The sequence below is a fragment of the Oryzias latipes genome, chromosome 11 (genome assembly GCF_002234675.1).
Source record: "Oryzias latipes chromosome 11, ASM223467v1".
NCBI lineage: Eukaryota > Metazoa > Chordata > Actinopteri > Beloniformes > Adrianichthyidae > Oryzias > Oryzias latipes.
This window is the reverse complement of record NC_019869.2, coordinates 13,778,618-13,798,873: the sequence shown is the minus strand read 5'-3', so window position 1 is coordinate 13,798,873 and position 20,256 is coordinate 13,778,618. Positions and strand designations below refer to the sequence as shown.

The window sequence follows — 20,256 nt, the reverse complement described above, 5'->3', positions numbered from 1 at the left end:
TTGTAATGTACATTATATGTGCATATTTGTTCTGTGTGTTGCAATTGTTCAATAAAAAATAAATAAATAAATAAAAATTCCTCTCTTGCGCAATTCAGTAGTTTCACAGCCCCAAACGTCAGGATTAGTTTAGTTTATTTACTATTTTTTTTGTTCTGTGGTGACAAAGAACATAGTAATTATACTACGGTATTTTATAATTATGAAGTATTTGTGGAATACAAAAATATTGACACACTATGTTTGGATACATCTTTATAGGTTACAAAAATAAATACAAAATAAAACACATCAAAATATATTCTATTTTTTTTAAAAACATTTACTCTTTAGATGTGATGATAACTGATAAAGCAAGTATTGATGATTTTAAACCTTAAGTACAATATATTACAAAAACAAAAATGAAAGTTGTGATTTTTTTTTGAACAAGAGGAAACTAACTTCAAAGGATTCTTATCTGAACTGCTCTATAGGAAATATTTTATTTTCGTCTTTTACTCCCAGAGGGCAGAATGTGTGTTTGAAAGAAATTAAAACAAAGTTTTACTTTCTATTCTTCAAAATGACTAAACAGCTAGCAAACTTTACATCCAGATAGGCTCTCAACTCACATCAAATACAAAAATGACAGAAATTTTACAGACGTGCATTGTAATCTAAGTTTTGATTACTATCTAATATTTCAAAAAGAAATCTCTACGAATAACTTAAGTAGCCTATAGGTGTAACTGACTTCTTTGTTTTCTTCCAAGACCTTAGTTCCACACACTTTCGGTCCTTTTCAGGTTAACTTTCCTCATTTTTCTCTGGGACTCTCTCAGTCTTGATGTTGGTGAGGTTTTGGTTTGAGACTGTGGGATCAATTTTATGTGAAGATTTGGATCTGAGGTTTGAGTTTGAGGGTGACAGTTTGTCCATTTCGTGGGACATCGGATACATCCGTCCGCTCCCAAATACTTTCTGTTTAACAAATCTTTTGCCCCGTTTGCAGATGAGGTAAGTCATCTCACAGATGCACATGAAGATGCAGATGGCAGAGGAAACCACCATGAACAGTGTGAAGATCTTTTTCTCTGTTGGACGGGATATGTAGCAGTCCACTGTGTTAGGGCAAGGTTCCAGGGAGCACTTGGTCAAGCGAGGTAAGTCGTAGCCGTCATAGATGTAGTAGAGGATGTAGAGAAAGCCTGCATCGAAGCTTGCTTTGAAGATAAGACTCACCTGTGGGAGAGGGTGAATGCAGGTTAAACAATTCATCCAGGGAAATGAATAGACTCATTTCAGTCGTGACTCATCAGACCTCAGAGCATTTAAAGGGATGAAACAGCTTGTTACTAATCTCTTCCGTCTATTCTTTTATTCAGCGAAGGTGAAGTAAATACTGATTAACGGGTAAATCTACAGGAAGTAAACATTTGATTTGATAAATTCTTTGTTCTTACCAGGTATGTCCACCAGAGACCTCCTTGTTTCTTTCCTGGGTTTTGGTACGGATGTTTGCCCTGGTTTGTGGCAGTGGACTGCGCGTTCTTCTTCTCTCGATACTTCACATGTCCAACGACCATCAGTGATGGGCAGGTGACAAAAATGAGCTGCAGGGCCCACAGGCGGATGTGAGAGATGGGGAAGACCTGGTCGTAGCACACGTTCTCACAGCCTGGCTGCTGGGTGTTGCACACAAAGTCCTTGCTTTCATCCCCCCACACCTTCTGAGCCGCCACGACAAACACCATCACCCGGAAGACGAAGACCATGGAGAGCCAGACCCGGCCGAAGGCGGTGGAGTATTGGTTAACTCCGCTGAGGAGGGCCTGTAGGGCAGCCCAGTTCATGGCTGCTGCCTTGAAGGTGACAGAAGTTCAAGCAAATGAAAGAAAAGGGTCTAGAGTCTGCCTGGGGTGGGTTCTTTATGTTTTGAACCTGAAAAACCAAAGACGTGAACTTAATTAAAAGGAAAATACTGAATGCATATATATAATAAATGTGATGTATCAAAGGATACAAGTACTTTAATAATAAAAAGAAGATGCTTAACAAAAAAAATTAGAGTTTTAAGCAGATCATTTTCAGAAATAATTGCAATCTTTTTCAAATGGGATTTCAGCTATAGCTTCATTTAAAAACACACACACCGTACAACCGCCTGACTTGAATTAGCCTCCATTTTACAAGAAAGATTATTGATGAGATTTCACAAGTTTTGGTCTCCAAAGCTGTACTATGACTTTATCTGAGAACCGCAGTGAGTGAGTGTGACATTAACCATAGAAATACTTCAGGCATACTTCCGGCTTCAACCAAATTAAGTCAGTTCGGTCGCCATTTTTTGCAAGACAGATGCTGCCATGTCAGTGCCAGACAACGTCAGTAAGCGGTGAATGGTCCAAGTCAGTCTGAGTCAAAATTTCTATGGCAACCACTCTCGCAGATCAGGAGTAAGCTTGGAAGGCAACACCTCTATCACGTGAAAGCAACCTGCAAATCTGTATAATGTTTCAAACGTTTGGTCTAGGAGGGAGCTGGCACCACCTACTCATAATGAAGCATCTGATCAGCCAGTTTATAACTTAACAAACTCGCACTACGGAAATAAATATCGTGAAAAAACTGAACAACAAATTAACATGTTAAAAAAGTATGAGAGCAAGAATAGTTCTTCTGACATATAGAACAAGTATTAGCTGTTTGTTTCTCAATAGAAGACTATAGGATTTTGGTTTCTTGTAACCAGCGGGTACTTCCGGTTTGGAACGCCAGGAGGGAGGGATCACTCAGTCCAGTTCTCTTATAAACTGCCACTGATTCAAGGCACACCAAAAGGAAATGATTACAGTGCGTGAACCTTTATTTATGGTAGTAAGAGACAAAAGCAGAGCTAATTATAAGAAAACGAGCAGCATATTTATTTAATGAAACCCGATAACAGATTTAAATTCCACAGGCTTAAAAGATCACTCTGAACTTTGTGACATGTACTGGAACAGGCATTACAAGTTAGCTGTGGCTGCTCCACAGTATAAGAGTCTATAAGTTATAAACTGGCCAATCACATGCCTCAATAAGAGCATGTGATCTCATGTCGAACATGTTAAACGTTTGATGGACACATGACTATTACAACAAGCTAGAGCCTATAGCAGACACTGTTGGGCAAAGGCGAGGTACACGGTAGATTGGTCACCAGTCCATCGCAGGACTTTTCTGTTCATACAGGTTACATATACTGTGTTTGACACACCTATATTAACTTAAAAGGAAATGAACAGGCAAATGTTTGCGACTATTAGTCAGTGCTTTAAGCAACAATGTGGTGGAACAAGCAGATGCCTTTGAGGATCTCACAGGCTGTTTTGGAAAATGTAATAGCACTCTATAAATAGATACAAAATGTGAGAGATCTGCTGAAAAGGGATAGAAAATGAGTTAAAAGGCAGTTCTGTAGCAACCGTGGAGTTATTTTTCCCCCCTTTTGAAAGCTTTAAAATCTATAAATTATTTTAAGGTGAATTTTTATGAAGGATGCGGTTTATTAAAAATATTCGATATTGAAAAAAGCACTCCTCTACACATTTGTTATCTTACTTTGTATGCTCTCACTCAGACAAAGAGGAAGCCCCACTGCCCACTACTTCATTTCAGCTCTGTGTGATGCAAACCTGGGTATTTGCATGCAGAAATGCCCTCTGTCGCTGTTTCAGCATCACCATGGACATTTTGAGCTGTCAAATCAGTCTCTTTTTCCTCTCTTCCAGAAATCCTGAGCATAAAAGCTACTGGCATCATGAAAGCCTTCAATTTCAAAGCTAAGGCTATTTAACGGCAGGCGCGTTCAGTCACTGCGGCTGTTACCTGTATTTTAATGCAGCGTCTGGCATTAATCTTACAGTCTGACTTGTGCCTCAAAGATGGTTTGACCTCTGGGAATCCTCAGACGTTTTTATACGCATAAAGGCTTAATACATTGCAGAACACAAAACCACTTTGTGATCATATCATTTATACCGATTAAAGTTGGACCGTGAATTCTAATGAAAGTCTAGAAAATAGTCAGTCTAGAAAATAGCAAAAATGAATTTCTGAGGGGGATGTACGGCATTTGTTTCTTTATTTGCTCTTAATTGTAACCTGATCTTCCCAGCTGGCAGCAGCTGATGTCTCTGCTGTCGCCTGAGAACACACATCACTTTCTGAACCCATGACTAGTGTCCAAACTCAGTCTGCAGCCAATAAAGCCTCTAAATCCTCAAACTGTACTGCACGTTGACTAAACTAATAAGCATGGGTCTCGTCATGAGACGGTTCGATGTTGGTCTGATAAGGTACGTTTGATGATCATAACCTGCTCTGCAGGTTCAACTAGTTGAAATTCTCAAGTTGGTGATAGTAAAAGAAAGGCTTGAGTTTCTTCTGTGCAGCTGTAATTAAGGCTGTTTTGCCTTGTAGTTCAGCTTTGTATATTTGTATAAAATGTTTTAAACTTTTAAGTTTAAATCTTATCTTTTCAACCAACCATCAGGAGTAAAGCACAAGACGAACAAGCAGCCTCAATAAAACTGCCAACAGCTGCAACCTAATTCTTTCACTGGAGCTAAATTTAAATATCCTTAAAGCAATCCTCTAGTGCAGGGGTCGGGAACCCATGGCTCGCGAGCCATATATGGCTCTTTTGATGGTCACATGTGGCTCGCAGACAAATCTTTAATTATAGTTTTTTTTTTTCATTAGACCAGTCCTTCTCGGGCGCTATGCGATGCCAGAGGCGCGCAGTAGTAGCGGTGCTTAGAGAGAGAAATCTGCGCCAGCGCTATCAGTTACTATTATCTATTATTTCACAGAGTTTGTACCAGCTGGAAACTTGTGAATTGACGTGCCTAAAACTGCGCGCTCCCGTCTCTGAGAAAGAGCGCGCAGATGCGGGGACGGGATGTGTGAGGGAGAAAGCAGAGGGTGGGGGTGAGGGGTTGTGGGGACAGCAGGTGAATCGCGCAGGGATTATAAAAACGTAAAACCCGCTGCCTGTCATCCACTGCAGCGTGTGAGTGTGTGTTTTGCTCCATGTCTGCATGTGAGCAGTCTGTCTCACATCTACAGAACATTCAGACCTACGATCACGTTTAAAGTCTCAACGCCTGCATGAAGCAGAAACTCACCACGGATCAACCAGACTAGACCATCAGCAAAACTACCACTAGAAATACTCATCATTTATTAGCAACAGCATAACAATGTTATTAAAAAAGAATCCACAGACTTATTGTACTTTAAAAATGTTGAAATTAAATCAAATGCACACATTCATTTGTATATTTAGTTTTAAACAAATTGTCGCGGACTGAGTTGGATGGCTGTTGGGCCGCGTTAAAAGTTCTGGAGTTCATTGAACGCGTCAAGCAGAGATCTGATTGGCCCTCAGTTCTGTCGCTCAGCCTGTTGTTAGGTAGTTTGGACCAATGGGGTTCAGCTGTGGGCCGAATCAGGGAAATGGGAGGGCTGCAGCGGGAGCAGGGGAATATAAAGTTGGGAGAAGCGCTCTCGTCTCGGCGGGAGAGATTCAGGAGTTGCTGAATTAATTGTACGACGTTTGTTGCGGTCTGCAGTAATCGGAATAAAGAACTTTAAAAGAGGTTAAGTCTCCGTGCCTCAGTGTGGGGAAGGGACACTACATTATTGTATGGCTCTTTCGAAATTACATTTCAAAATATGTGGCATTTATGGCTCTCTTGGCCAAAAAGGTTCCCGACCCCTGCTCTAGTGGTTTGACGAAAACGAAGCAGAAGGAAAAAAAAAAAGATCTTTATCTTATATTGTCTTCTGTCTTCATGGATTATTGTCTAATGCTCAGCTGAAACAATTCATCCCCCATGACAATGATTGTTTTAAGACATTGAGTTATGTGAATAAAGGAAAAACTCAAACTCCTTACCTAGACCGAGGAAATCCCTGTAAAAAACATTATCTTAAGAGGTGTAGAGCTGCTCTAGTGCTGACATGAAGCAGCTTGGTTTCACCAGGTGAGTTCAGAGGAGCTGAATCTGAGGTGTGGACTCATAGGAAATGTGAGAATCCGGGGGATGGGTGGGGCCTCATTGCATGCTAACTAATGCATGGGTTTTTCCAGATGAGGTAGCTCAGGCACAGAACAACATGCCTGCGGGCATTGTGAAAGGAATATGAAGGAAGGTTTCAGAGAAATGTAACCGAAACCTTGTGCTAAGGAACGGTGCAACAATGAGACATGCCATGAGGACGCATTTGTCAGTTAAAAACCTCGACAGAATGTTGATATGACGTCGACGCTGATGCAAATCAGTTTACTGGTATGCAAACTTTGTCATAAGAAAGGGAATTCTGATCTGTCCTTCTGGTAAATCCTCAAAAACTTTGGTAAATCCTCAAAGTTTGCTCAACCATTTGGTTGAGCGGGCAGTTAAAGGGCTAAACATTAAATTCTGTGCTTTTGTCAAAGTTATCAACCTGATTGTAAATCTGTGAGGCTGTCACAGTGAACATGTTTTTTTGTGTGCATATTTTGGCCAGGGGGGCGACTTCTCCTCAAGTGGGTGAATTTTAAGACATAAGTAGCAACAACTGCTAGAGGGCAGTGTATGTGTGTTAAGGCCTGTTCACACCGGGACGAATTTCGCCGGCGATTTTCGCCGACGTTTAACGCCTCGTGACTAAACAAAGAGCACCAATGAGAGTGTGCACACCGACGCGAAAAAACGCCAGGCGTTAAAGCGTCAAAAAAAAAAAACGCCTCAGGTTCGTTTTTTTTTTTCGACGCGTCGCGTCGAAATCTACTCGACCAATGAGAATGGCGCTTTTGCTCACGTGTCTGGAGCTTCTGAAGTTACAGTAAAACACAACTTGGGGGCGCTCAAACACAAAACTGCCTTGCTGAGCACACATACCAGCGAAGAAGATAGACGCCAAGTAGCGTCTACACAGCCGCGAAGCAATAATGACGGACATTCTAAAATATCCCCGAACCAAGCACCAGTTGGAGCTACTGGTGCTTGAAATATTCATGTTTTCTTTGTTTGATTCTGACAAGCGCGTAAATACTTGCTCTCTTCTTCTGAGTGAAAAGCGACTTTAAGAAGCGTAAAGTTGCGCAGCGCCACCTTGTGTACAGGAGTATTTCTGTTTTACATTAAGCGCCATCTAATGTCAGGGAATGAAATTGCATGTTCACTCCACTCATCGTCAGCGAAAATCGCCTGGGTGTGAACACAAAAAACGTGGCGAAAAACGCTGGCGAATAACGCCTGGCGAATATTCGTCCCGGTGTGTACGGGCCTTTAGAGTATTTGCTACTGACACCAATGCAGAAGAAGAAGCTCAGTCCTATACTACGAACAAACTGGGGATGTGATGTGCATCATCGAAGCAGTGCAAATCTCACCAGTCTTGGTCCAGGCATGCATGAAAGACTTGGGCTGTGTCCGAATTCCCACCCCAAACCCCAACTACGCGCGGCACAATGTAGTGCCCTGAATTTTAAAAACAATTTGGACACCATGCCCACTACTTTTTTTTTTTTTTTTTTGGAACGGCGGAAATGACGTCATCGATTTCACCAAGTTAAAATCTAATTGACATGATCGTTTTGTGGCAATTATAAATCCACTGTCTTCTGAAGATAAAAATGCTGATGGTTCATTAAAAAATACATTTAAATACATTTTTTTGGGAAAAATCGTTTAGACGCATTGCATTGTGGTCTATATTCGCCGATCTAGTGAGCATCGATGAACACTGGTTTTTCGCAGAGACTTCTGGGAAATTTTTAGGGCACTGGATTATGGAATTGTAGATTGGGACAGCACTACGAAATGGTGACCGCACAATATAGTGGACTATATTGGGGTTAGGGTGGGAATTCGGACATAGCCTTGGTGTTTAATAATTCCGGCAGGTCACAAACTACAATTATTCATTTTTCCTCCATTGTCACTTTTCAAAAGGTTGGCTCTTTCTGGAATAAAAAAAGATGGTAGCCATGTGTCACTACCAAATCCAAGCCTCTGATTAGTCAAAGTTCAACTGATTGAACTAACGTCTTGAACTAAAAAACAGACTTGAAGAATTCCTCAGAAACACTTAACACAAGAGTTTTGACAGTGGAAACCCGAAAAGCGTGTTTACGTAGACTTTTAATTAGAAGTGGTCACTTGAACATACGTTGTTGAGGCTAGTGTGAACATAACATCCCATCTGACTTGGTGAAATTGTTTCAAAGCGACACAGAGGATGAAGTATTAAACATATTTAGTGATTTGAAACGGAGGTTCTTAACCTCTTTGACACCGGGGCCCATTTTTCCCAGTACAATTTATATGTATCTATGCCTTGTTTTAATTTGTATTTAATAATCAAATCAAGTCCTTTTATGGTTCATCAAGTGCCAGTGGGCCCTATGGTCGTGAAAATACGATAGTTGAACTTGTTAGCTTGTGTTTCATGCTAAGATTAATTTAATAATTGTACATATTAGGTTTCTCCCATGTTTCATGAAGCTAAATAAGCACCAATGTGGTAGTGAATATAGTCCGAAAAATTCGGTACACTAAATGAACGTCTACCACAGGCAACATCCTGCAATCATCCTCCTATAAGGAAAGTTTTTTAGTAGTTCAAAGTAAAAGTGAGGGGGAAAAAAATCACCAGAGAATTGCAGTTAAAATGTCTTCAGTAACTTTTAAAACTAAGGATGTCAATGTAAATATAGTATAAACAAAAACATGCAGATCCCCATTGACACCATATTAAAATTCCATAAAATGCATTTTCTTCCGCTCAGCATTTACACACTTAGTCAAGGCAATCACACAGCAGGATCCTGCAGGAAAACAAATAATAGATGCATCTTGGCAGCACAAAAAACTCATGCATTCCTCAGGAGAGACAGACAGATTTATCTCAGTAGTTTTTCTTTTTATTCTTTGTCTGCTTTTGTCTTTGGTTTCTAAGCGGCCGGCTGACACACCTACATTCAGGGTTTGTCATGCATGCGCCATGTCCCAAACATAGGTTTTCATAGACTAAGTTCCCCCTCTCAGGGTTGTTACACAGGTTTTTCACACATGAAAGAAGGGTAGGACTTCTAACTTGTTGAAAGTTCAGTAGGTTGGTGCCACTGTTTAAGCACATAAAAGAAACACAGAAAGAGCAAGAGTTGCCTTGTGGAAATGATGTTACCGAGCTTGTCAACAGAATGTTGGCTAACCTCTCCTGGCTTTTCGTTGGAAGCCTCTAGGCGGGCTGTCTCATTTGGTTTTGACATAATATAATCCAGTCGGTTTCATAAACGTACGAAAGCACCCGCCTTAAACAAAAACAGTCCACAGAGGGATTATTCTTTCTTGCTTTGACACTATAGTGAGAGGAGATAAACCAGACAGAGGAAGACTAAAAATCCTGAGAAAATAATGCCATTCCCTCCTTTGGCCTCTAGAGAATGCTGATGCTTCATTGTTCCATCACTTTTTTTTAATGCACACAAGGAAACTGGCAAAGAAGCAGAAAGACAGGGAGCCACAGATCTGCAGCTGTATTTTTAAGGGGAAAAAAAAGGCTATGTGGGATCTTTGAAAAGCCTCACAGCCACTCACTTCTTTCAAAGTATTTCAATTAAGTTGATTTGCAGTACACTGAGTATACATGCTCATTTTAAAACAATCAAAGATCATTTAAGAGAGCTGCTTATAGGGATTCAGCTATCCTCCATCAGTTCATGAAAGCTTGGAAGGAACAATCCCCAAAGGTGTCTGACAGGTGAGTGTGGACTGATTCTTGGATGGTCACAGCGGCGCCGGAGCACCTCAGGTTGTTTTTACGCCTGGTTTGCTCGAGTGCGAACTTCAGCTTGACGGTTCACCACTCCTCTAACCCTGGCGCTCTGCCTTCACCACTGTGTTTTCCACTGTGTGGGATGCTTGCATAGCTGTATCTCGTCTTTCTCACGGCGCAGGTGTTAGATATTGTTGCCAGGAAACGCTGCAACAAAGTTCAGAACATTTCCAGGCGAACAGAATTATGCAATAACATATTTATTTCAGTTTTTTCCATCTACTTTTAATATACTTGGCTTTCTAATTAGTCTAGCAAGACAGGGATGTGGCTGCTGATGGCCAGCGTGTATTATGCAACATACTTAAATGCATAAAAATGTCTGCCACTATAGCTTAATGACTATGAATCTCATTTTAATATGTTTTAGGTATTTGCGTTTCTTTGTATACAGTAACCCTGCAAAGAAACCACATGAAACGGCATCAAATATTAATAATTATTTTTTACATTTATTTATTTATAAAAAAAAGAACAAACATTGTAACAAAGAATTATTTGGCTTGTTTGTGGCTTTTAAATATTATAAAAGATCAACTTGTAAAAAAATAAAAAAATTAAGTGGTGCCTAATACACAAACAAAAACATATTAACATTTTTTTTTCCCACAACTTAAGTTTTAAAAAGAAACAGTGTTCATTTTAAATTGGATCAGTTTTAAAAACATTAGTAAAATTACATAAGCACAAATAGGGGGAACCATTTCTTTGCTCTTCAGGCTGAAAAAACTCACATTTTGATCCAAAATTATAAACTGTCTTGTACAAGTTCATATTTTATGTTGTTGACAGTAAAACATTGGAAAAAATATGTCATTTATTTTCATTAATTTTTGAAAGAGACAGTTTTGTCATGTCAGAATTTCTTACTTATTTTGCTTGAAACAAGAAAATAATACTTTGAAAATACAGTTTTGTACCATAATGTTACTTTGTCGCTATTGAAATTCCAGTTTCAAGTGTGTCTTTACTCATATTTGGTGATGAAATCTTAGTAACAAGATTTGATATCTTATTGAGATATTCAAGTACCATAACTCTTAAAATAAGGAAAATTCTCTATGAAAGCTACTGTATGAGAAGAATTATCTTATCATTAAAAAATTAGCATGTATATGCTTGTTTCAAGATATTTGATCTCACTTAGATTTCAGTTTTTGCAGAGTAGTTATAGCACATTTTAAGAAGCAGGCTCTCCACACTCCCAATGCCCCTGCTGGAGCCTGGTGCTTGACCTGCAGTGGAACTGAGACATAGCACAGCGTGCACGTCAGACTTATGTCATCCGGCAAGATGCAGGAGATTGCAGGCTTAGCAATATGGTCAGTTTTCTAGTGAAAGACACTTTCCACTAATTGATAAAAGATGTATTTTGGCTGCAGAAGTCCAAAAAAGTGTTGCTGTGATTTTTCAGTGCAACCTAGAGACAGGATGATGATCTTTTCCGAAGTTCCTGCGGTTAAAAATGTTCCTGTTGCGCTGTTTCTTGGAAAACATCTAAAATACTGTACATACATCAGGAGCACCAAAACCCAGAGGTGTGTTTTAATTTTGGCACAAAATGTCAATTTTCTGAAGGCTAAGATTCATTTTAGTTAGTTATTACTTACAATAAAAAAGAACTTTTACACAAAAGCTTTTGATTTGTTACTTTGATTTGCCCTAAAAGCAGTTAAAGTAGCAAAAAATACAGTTAACGAAAATGATTGCTTGCTATCCTGAGAAGTCTGCTGTGCGAAATAAAAGGTTTTGTTAGTTTGACCAAAGTTTTAAGCTTTATCTTTCTTTAGTAGGGGACACAGGTTGAACTGATCTTCACAGATACCCTTTTGATGTTCAAAACACTGTTGTTGCTGAAGCTCCAATTGTCAGAGAAGCAGTAGTCAATCGTTTTCCTATGTTTTAGCAGCTCTCTGCTTTTGACCCCTTTGTAGAGAAATATGTGTAATGCATGTCATGACAATTGTAATTATTCCCCCAAACTTCATTTCATTAGGTGAGGTTGGGGGGGGGGGGGGGGGGGGGCAAATAAGTTAGATAATCTCTGATTACTAGATAGTTTGGCAATATGCCTGTCCAAAGAGGAATGTTTTAAGTCTAACTTTGAATGGAGAAACTGTGTCGGCTTCTCTTACATGAGCTGGGAGCTTATTTCATAAAACAGGAGCTTGATGACTAAATGCTCTACCTCCAACTGTACTTTTACTAATTCTAGGAACCACAAGCAGTCCTGCATTTTGGGAGCAAAGTGTTCTGATTGGTTGGTAAGGCACTAAGATATCTTAAATATAGGATTGGGTCATACCATTTAATGCCTTATAGGTCAGCAGGATGATTCTGAACTTGATTTCAGATGCAACTGGGAGCCAGTGAAGTGAAACTAACACAGGAGTTCCTGCTAACAATCTAGTTGCTGTATTCTAAACAAGCTGAAAACTTTTTAAGGAACTCCTAAGACACACTGCTAACAAAGAGTTACAGTAATCCAGTCTGGATGTGACAAATGCATGGATGAGTTTTTCAGCATCACTTTTAGATAATACATTTCTGATCTTAGCTATATGAAAATGTGCAGCTTTACAAGCCTGTTATTTGTGAGCATTAAATGATAAATCCTGGTCAAATAAAAGCCCTAGGTTTCTAACTGTGGAATTGGAGGCTGTACTTATGCCATCCAGGGTTTAGAATCAACTTTCAAAAACTTTTTCTCTGATTCAATTGTGACTTTGGGGCTGTCAGAACTGTTCCTGTCAGAGTTTCCTCCAGTTTGTGGACGCCTTTTGATGGTTCAAGAAACTGTACTCACTGACACTTTGACTTTCTTTGCAATTTTTCTATAAGAAGATTTTTCAAAGTTATGATGGTCTGTCTTTCTTCAATTGTAAGTTACCCTTTTTTCTTGCAATGTGTAACCCTTGTGCCATCTTAGATGACTCCACCCTTACATTGACATGTTCTCCCTACCATGACAAAGGTGGATAAAGGTGGAAAGATTTCATGTAATCCATGGACACCAGTGAAGATCACAAATCATTGAAGAAAAAAGGTTCAGTGCACTGTCTAGTGGGTCTAGATGACCCAACCCCCAATGTTAAAGTGCCTAGGATAGCGCAAGGGTTAAACAACACACTACTTTGAGCTATAGAATACTGGTTTAGTACTACAGTTCTTTCCAGCTTGTATTCATGCAGACAGTGAAGGTTGTAAGAATCAAAAAAGTTGGAGCCCCGTAGGAACAACTTTTAAGACTTCCTCAACCTCCATTGCACAGAAAAAGCTTGAAATTGTTAATCTATTTCCTGTTCCTGGGAAATAAACTTTTTGTGTAAATCTTTTAAACTTCAGTTCACAAGTTACTTTTGTGCAATTTCAAGCTGTTCTTTGATCTTTATCACCCTGTACTGAAAACATAAAATTGATGTGGTGGATCTAAAACTTTTGACCAGTCATGAATAGAGTTTGTTTTGTTGTTCAGTTTGTTTTAGTATATTTTAATGGAATTTAAAGACCCACTTGGATAAAAGTTATGTTTTTTTTAACAGGTTTTTGTGATATTTTTTCTGATGATGCAGAACATATATAACGAAAATTAAGATTCAAATTGCATTTCTTAGAATTTCTTTATTCTAATTGTTGTGAATCATTTTACGTATAAAAACACAATCACCAGGGGCCTCATTTATAAACGTTGCGTACACACAAAAGAAGGCGTACGCCACTCTCTACGCAATATTTGAGATTTATAAAAAGCAAACTTGACGGGAAAATGTGCGGTCCTTCACGCAAGCTCTGACCCAGGCGTACGCACAAAAACGGGTGAAATGAGAAACGGCGACACCGTCGGCAGATGGAAGAAACACGTGAAAGTGAAAATGACAATACTGCCTCTCAGAAATAACATGAAGACTACACAAAGCAAGTCTTACAATTAACAGCCTACACGAACAACCGTTTGATCGATCAGCAGTGAAACAAACAAAAAAAATCAAACGAAAATTACAACAGAAATTCAAATGAACACATATTTGCAAAAAGAAAAGTGAAATATGTTCTGCAATATTGGCATGGTGTACAATTCATCCTCATAAATAATATAGTTAACAGAACAAAATAATGTACCAAACTGATATTCTCGTCAATGTGTCCGTCTGGCGGAGCAGATATAGGTGCAATTAGACAGACAGATGGATAGATAGAGAGAAATGCATTAATTGTCCACTGGGGAAAGTTGTTTTCATAGTAAAACATTTCTTCATAAGCTACGGAATTATGGTATTCATACATATGCCTTTAGTTTGTTTTATTTTTGATAAAACAATGTATGGCGGATGTCTAAACCATTCAGAAAGCAACAAGAAATTACATTTGCGCTGATCAATTTGCCATTTCCACGTTGATTATTACCGACATCTGTAGCTTGTCAGATGTAATTAAAGGGATGGAAATAAAATGCCCCATCACAATGCGTAATGACGCACAATGGCTGATCTTGCACTCTTAGAAGATGTGGCAAATGGAAAAATTCGGAGTGAACGCATCTTTAGGCAGCAAGAAGACTTGCTGGCAAACGAGGACGAGTGGCTTATGAGCCGGTTCCGACTTCCTCGAGCCGTCCTGTTGGACCTCTGCGGGCTTTTGGGGGTGTGTCACCCGGTGCATCTGGCGCCTCATGTCCCCCTGCGCCTCAGGCACCACTCCACTTAAAAGGGATTCCCCAATTATTGCCGCCAGTCTCTCATCAAGAGGGGTCAGCTCCGGTGTCTTCCCCCCTCCCCTCCATGGCAGACACACTCTGGCGCTGCATCGCCAGACGTTTTTTTGCCTCGACTTTGATGTCCGACCATTTCTTTTTTATTTCGGCCACGGTCCGAGGTTGTGAGGCTACAGAATTTACGGCGTCTGCCACCGTTTGCCACTCAAGTGCCTTTTTTGCATTAGTAATGCCCACACTGTGCCCTCCAAACAACACTTTTCTCCTCTTTTCCACCTCGCCAACGATAACTTCTACTTCACATTGAGTGAAGTTACGTTTTTTTGATTTCCTCTCGGTGTTTGCCATGGTTTCGCAATCAATGAATATTAATTTGTGGGCGTTTCACGGACTATTTATGGGCAACTATGGGCGTGTCATGAAGCCGCAAAAGCTGCGCTGCATTTAGAATTGGTTGTGATTTATTAATGGAAAGATGCGTAGGATGTGCGTGCGCACGGTTTTATAAATCCGAATATTTCTGTGCGTACCCACATCCTATGTTTCATCCGTACGCCACTTCTGACGCAAATCCTACGCAAAGTTTTATAAATGAGGCCCCAGGCCACGGGCCATCTGCTTCGCTCTATTCTAATGCATCCATTTAATCAGACAAATAGATCCACATCTTTGCTTTCCTCATCTGCTGGTATCTGGATCAGTAATGTACGGCTGGATAGCTAAAACGGCATAATCATGATTAAAAGACCGCTGGGAATTATTTGAAAATAGATCAAAAGACGACCAAAGTGGGACTTTAAAAACTTTTGGCCTCACAAGAGCAGTTGATGAAATCAGCCTGTAGCTGTAGCACTCCTAACTGCTTTTTTTAGTTAAGACAACTGAACCATCAAAGATCACACCAATACTAACTAAACTATCTTCACTTGCTCCCAGTATCCTTTAGATTTGCTCTTTGGATTTTACTACTGTTTTCTTAAATGCTTAAGTGGTCTGGCACCTCTTATCCTTCTGCAGTCCTGCATACTCATCATCCTTGTCATGCACTAAGATCTGATGGTCAGATGCTGTTAGTGCAGCGTTTTACAATCTTTTTTGAGCCAAGGAACAATTTTTACTTGACAAAATGCCTGCGACACACCAGCAACAACAACAACAACAAAAAAAGGGAAACTTTATAGTTTGGATTGACGAACAGTCCCTCCACGATCTCACATGAACTTTGGGATTTTTTTTTCTCATTTTGATTGAGACAATAATACCAAACGTCCCGGTGTAGCGGTAAGGCGGTCGACCGATGGTCGTACGATTGCAGGTTCAATTCCCGCCTTGCACGCCCTTAAGTCAAAGTGTCCTTGGGCAAGACACTGAACCCTACCTTGCCTCTGGTGGTAGGCAGGCGCCTGTGTTTGGCAGTGGAGCCGCCACCAGTGTGTGAATGTGTGTGTGACTGGGTGAATGGGACTGTGATTGTAAAGTGCTTTGGGCCTTGTAGGTGGAAAAGTGCTATACAAGTATACGCCATTTACTATTTACCAACTGGTAGCTCATCCCACTCGTGGCCATGTCAAGCTTAGCAGCACATTTCTGGACAGGCGGCAAGCAGAGAATTCGTGCAAATCGCGTACATTATGAACACAGCTTTCCTCCTAAATGCTCCACTCCTCTTTGTGAGGGCTGCTGGATCCTCAATGATTTTAAATCCCTTTTGAAACTCATCTTTTTGCTCCAACAACTCCGGTGAGCAGATGCAGTAGGTCAGCCTGTTACCTTTTTTTACTTTTTACTTTCATTGCTTTTATTTTCACATTTTTTTTTTATATTTACTGCTACATTTTACTTACTTGTACAGCACTTTATAAGTGCTTTGTAATTTTTTTAAAATTGTTTTTCAACATTGAAAGACTAATCAACCATTTTTCTGCTCTGACACTGTTGAACCGTTTAACACAGGAACTTTAGCTTCTGTGTTGACATCTTTACGGATTCGGAAGTAGAGAAAAGTGGCTTTACACTGAGTTTCAACACTTTACAGTAGTGAGATGTTTACACAATCAAAACCGGCTTATCTGGTGAAAATCCCCTTCTGTCTTTCTCAGAGTTAAATGGAATTTCATTAGAAGCATTCATGGTCAAAGAGCATGTGTTATATTGCTGTCAGCAGCGACACCTACTGTTGAAGAGTTCATGTCTCAAAAAAAACAGAAAAAACAAGGAAAAGGTGAAAACAAGAAAGGTTGATTGGAGGGAAGTTGTGGTAGAATTCCTTTTATCAGTAACAACTAATATTATTAACATTGTGGACGTACTGTTTGACTCTTTGGGTAAGGAACTTTGCACAGAACAGCAGGTTTGAAGGGGTTGAAGGGATGATGGAGGAATCCACAGCAAAAAACCCAGAAGCGTTGATCTGTTTTTGTCCTAATGTGATGCACATACTAAAATCTGCAACGTGAACAGCTCAGCTTGCTTTTTCCGTTAACGAAATACATAATTTTGTTTTTTAGGGAACATTATTCTATCCTTCAACAATTGTGTAAGAACATAACAGCAACAAAAGAGATGAAACTCCCCTTTCAGGATCAAAAGTTTTTAGAAAGACTGTAAAAAGATTTGTGCAAATGGGATCGCCCTGAAATTGGCTGTAAGTGAGTATTTTTGGGGGGAGATCAAAAGCTGCAGTAAACAAGTCGCTCTCTGCTGTGAATCAGTAGGGTAGACTTCGACAAAACCTTCTAAGAGAGACTTTTCCAAAAATGTTGCTTCACATTTGTTCTCAAAAGCTAAATTCTCAGAGCGCGTTAAAAGACAATGTTTTTCCTCTAAACAGCTTTGGTGAGAGCTGCTGAGAGGAAGCTCCTGCTGAAAGTCTTCATAGAGGTGCAGATGAATATGTGTGTGGGGGGGGGACAAATGAAAAGGTATCAGGCTAAAGCCCTCTATTCTTCTACACTATGAGTTTCTGAGGATCAACCAGCTCAGTCTGGTGAGTCTGCAAAATGTATGCAGGCAGTCAGAGATGCACAGATGAGCCTTCCTGCTGTCTGACTGAGAAGGTTAAATGTGCTCAAAATGACCGGCTGCGCATGAGTATGAATATTCTAACAATATAACGATGGAAAAAAAATAAGATAGACTGAGATCATTCCGAAACTGAACTGATAGCATTTAACTGTTTAAAAATGAGCAATGTCCCAATCTGATTGGAAATCGGAGGCGACCATATCTCCGAGTCAGCTGTGGCATCCTGATCCTGTTTTGTCTTTACTGAAGCAATGATTTTCAAAAGGTATTTCAAAAGAAAAACGATCAAGTTTTTGTTTCTTTTTAAGGAGAACAGCTCTCCCTGTGCTGTCAGAGGAGAGCCGGCTGCTAAGGGACCATCTGAAAGTGCAAGCTCCACAAGAAAAAAACAAAAAAACATAATCTATCAAAACCAAAAAAAGTCATTCTAAGAATTTTTAATGGAGACATGAATCACACATGATAAAAAAAATTCACATATAGTGCAAAATTCACTAAACTGTCTCTCATTCCTAATTATCATACATTTTTACTAGTTAATACAGTAGTTACCTACTTCTTTAGTTGATATTTGCTCTATTTTTACTTGAGCTACTTCACATAAGTGTTCTGTTAGAGTGCTACACGATAAAACAGGTTAATAACATAAGGAACAATCTGGATCTGTTTATTTTATATTTGTCATTTTAATAAATGTGCTACAAAAGAATCAGACTGGGATTTGGTGTCGGCACATACTCAAAATCAAACGACTCGGAATCAGATCGGGGCCAAAAAGAATCCCTGCTTGGGACATCCGTGTAAATAATTGAACTCGTATCATCATCAATAAGAGGTCTGACTGTCAAACCAAAGGAATGGATGGGGTGCATGTAAAGAAAATGTATTGAAGCCATCAGTTTCCTTCAGAAATAGTTTTAGGGGCAATAAAATGATGCAACATGTGTGACACGTTTCTTTTCACCTGTCAGATCGGAACTTTTCCCTCCCCAGTTATTCCGTCTAACCGCATGTCTCTTCTCTGTGATCACACACAGTAACCCTCCCTCGGTGAAAAGATCTTTCCCTCCCCAATCTCTTCTCGGAGATCCGTTTCATTACTGTCACTGCAGTGGCTCCGGCTTGGATCAGCCCCCAGAGTGTCAGAGCTGATGACATTAGGATGGATCCCCCCCCTTCCCGTTGGCAGTGTGTTATGACAGCACAGTGTCTGCCCCGTCACTGTGGATGATATCAAGATGCCCCCTTAAAGAAGGCAACATATTCTTTCCCCCTCCTTCTCTGTTGATTACATTGTCTCTATGGTGTGTCTGCGTGGGGAGGGGAGAAGTTTTCAAAATGTCAGGCAGAGTAAAGGTTAAACGGGAAAACACAACACGGGTACTTTGCTTGTTTATGCCACAGATCACTAATTGCTGTCTATCAAATGATCATTAATTATCCCTAAATCAAACACTGAAAAGGAGTCATTTGGAAATTATTGAAATCCCAGAGTTGTGTGCGGGTGACCTTGTGAATTTTCCAAACATTTTAGAAACATTTGAGCCATTTTAGTGTTTAGTGCTGTTAACAGGAGAAGTATGGTCAGTTTATGACAAAATTGAACAGAAATAAACAAAAAAAACCTCTTTTGATCAGTGTTTTATGATTACTAACACTCATATCTTCCTGAAGCAACATGTCACCATATTTGAAATGCTATGTAAAATGGGAGCTGGGAATACTAAGCAAACTGTCAAAATAATTGGGTCTTCTCACAGTTTTCTGGTGGATCCATTTATCATTGTGTGTCAACAACCAACATAGTTAAGCTTATTCATTAACCTCAAAGTATTGCAGTTATAAAAAGGTTTTGTGTCAGCATTTAAGGGACATAGAGGGAAAGATTATTAAAAAAAAAGTTTTTTTTCAGGGCTTAACAGCATTGAAAACTTCAATTTCAAACACTCCTTGGGGAACCCCACCTCTGTTGGGCGTCCTCCTCCGCTCTCTCCCGGACCAACCGTGGGCTGTGTGGGTGGCTGCCTGGAGTGTGAGGCAGGTCTCCCTTGGGGGGCCCTGGCTTTTGCCTGGGGTTGTTGGATGCTCAGAACTCCTGGGTGGTGATGGGCTGCTCATCTGGGGCTGGGGGTGCTCTCCTGGGGCGGGGCCCCACGTTTGGCCCCCCGGGTACGGGGTTGGGGTCTGCTCTTCTGATTGGGCTGGAGCTTGCACTCTCTGTCCCCCTATGCTTCCCTGCTCTCTGGCATTGGGGATCGCCCGGCGGGTGGTTTTTCTCTATCTGCTGCGGTGTGGGTGTGGTGGGGTTCCTGGCTGCTGCTGCTGCAGTGGGGGACTTGCCGTGGGGATGACTGGGCACTCTCCCTCCTTCCTTTGCTATGCAAAGCACTACATCTTTCATGTAATCAGCAAGGTGTTCTTTAATTTCCTCAGAACTGTTGAGTAGCTCAACAGCTGGCTGGGGGGAGTGGGGATCGATCCGCCAACCCTTTGGTTGTTGGACGACCTGCTCTACCGCCTGAGCTAAACTGCTACCCTAATATGATAGAAAATTTTTCTTAATAAATGCATGTATAGGATTTTAGGAGAATTTCACTGGATGAGATTTTACCTGAAAGCTGCAGTTACAAGTCACTGTAACTTTCTACTAACATTCGGAGCATGTG

At 40.3% G+C, this 20,256-nt stretch overlaps 1 protein-coding gene across 1 annotated transcript; it reads right to left on the bottom strand.

Moving 5' to 3' along the window:
- Positions 1 to 25: 25 nt before the first annotated feature.
- On the bottom strand, positions 26 to 6,051 carry LOC101155527 (gap junction beta-4 protein). Its single transcript, XM_004074027.4, has 3 exons — positions 5,927 to 6,051; positions 1,446 to 1,923; positions 26 to 1,224 (listed from the first exon to the last, which is right to left on the bottom strand). The coding sequence occupies exons 2-3, from the start codon at positions 1,833 to 1,835 to the stop codon at positions 790 to 792; spliced, it is 825 nt and encodes a 274-aa protein (XP_004074075.1). The 5' UTR covers positions 1,836 to 1,923; positions 5,927 to 6,051; the 3' UTR covers positions 26 to 789.
- Positions 6,052 to 20,256: the final 14,205 nt, after the last annotated feature.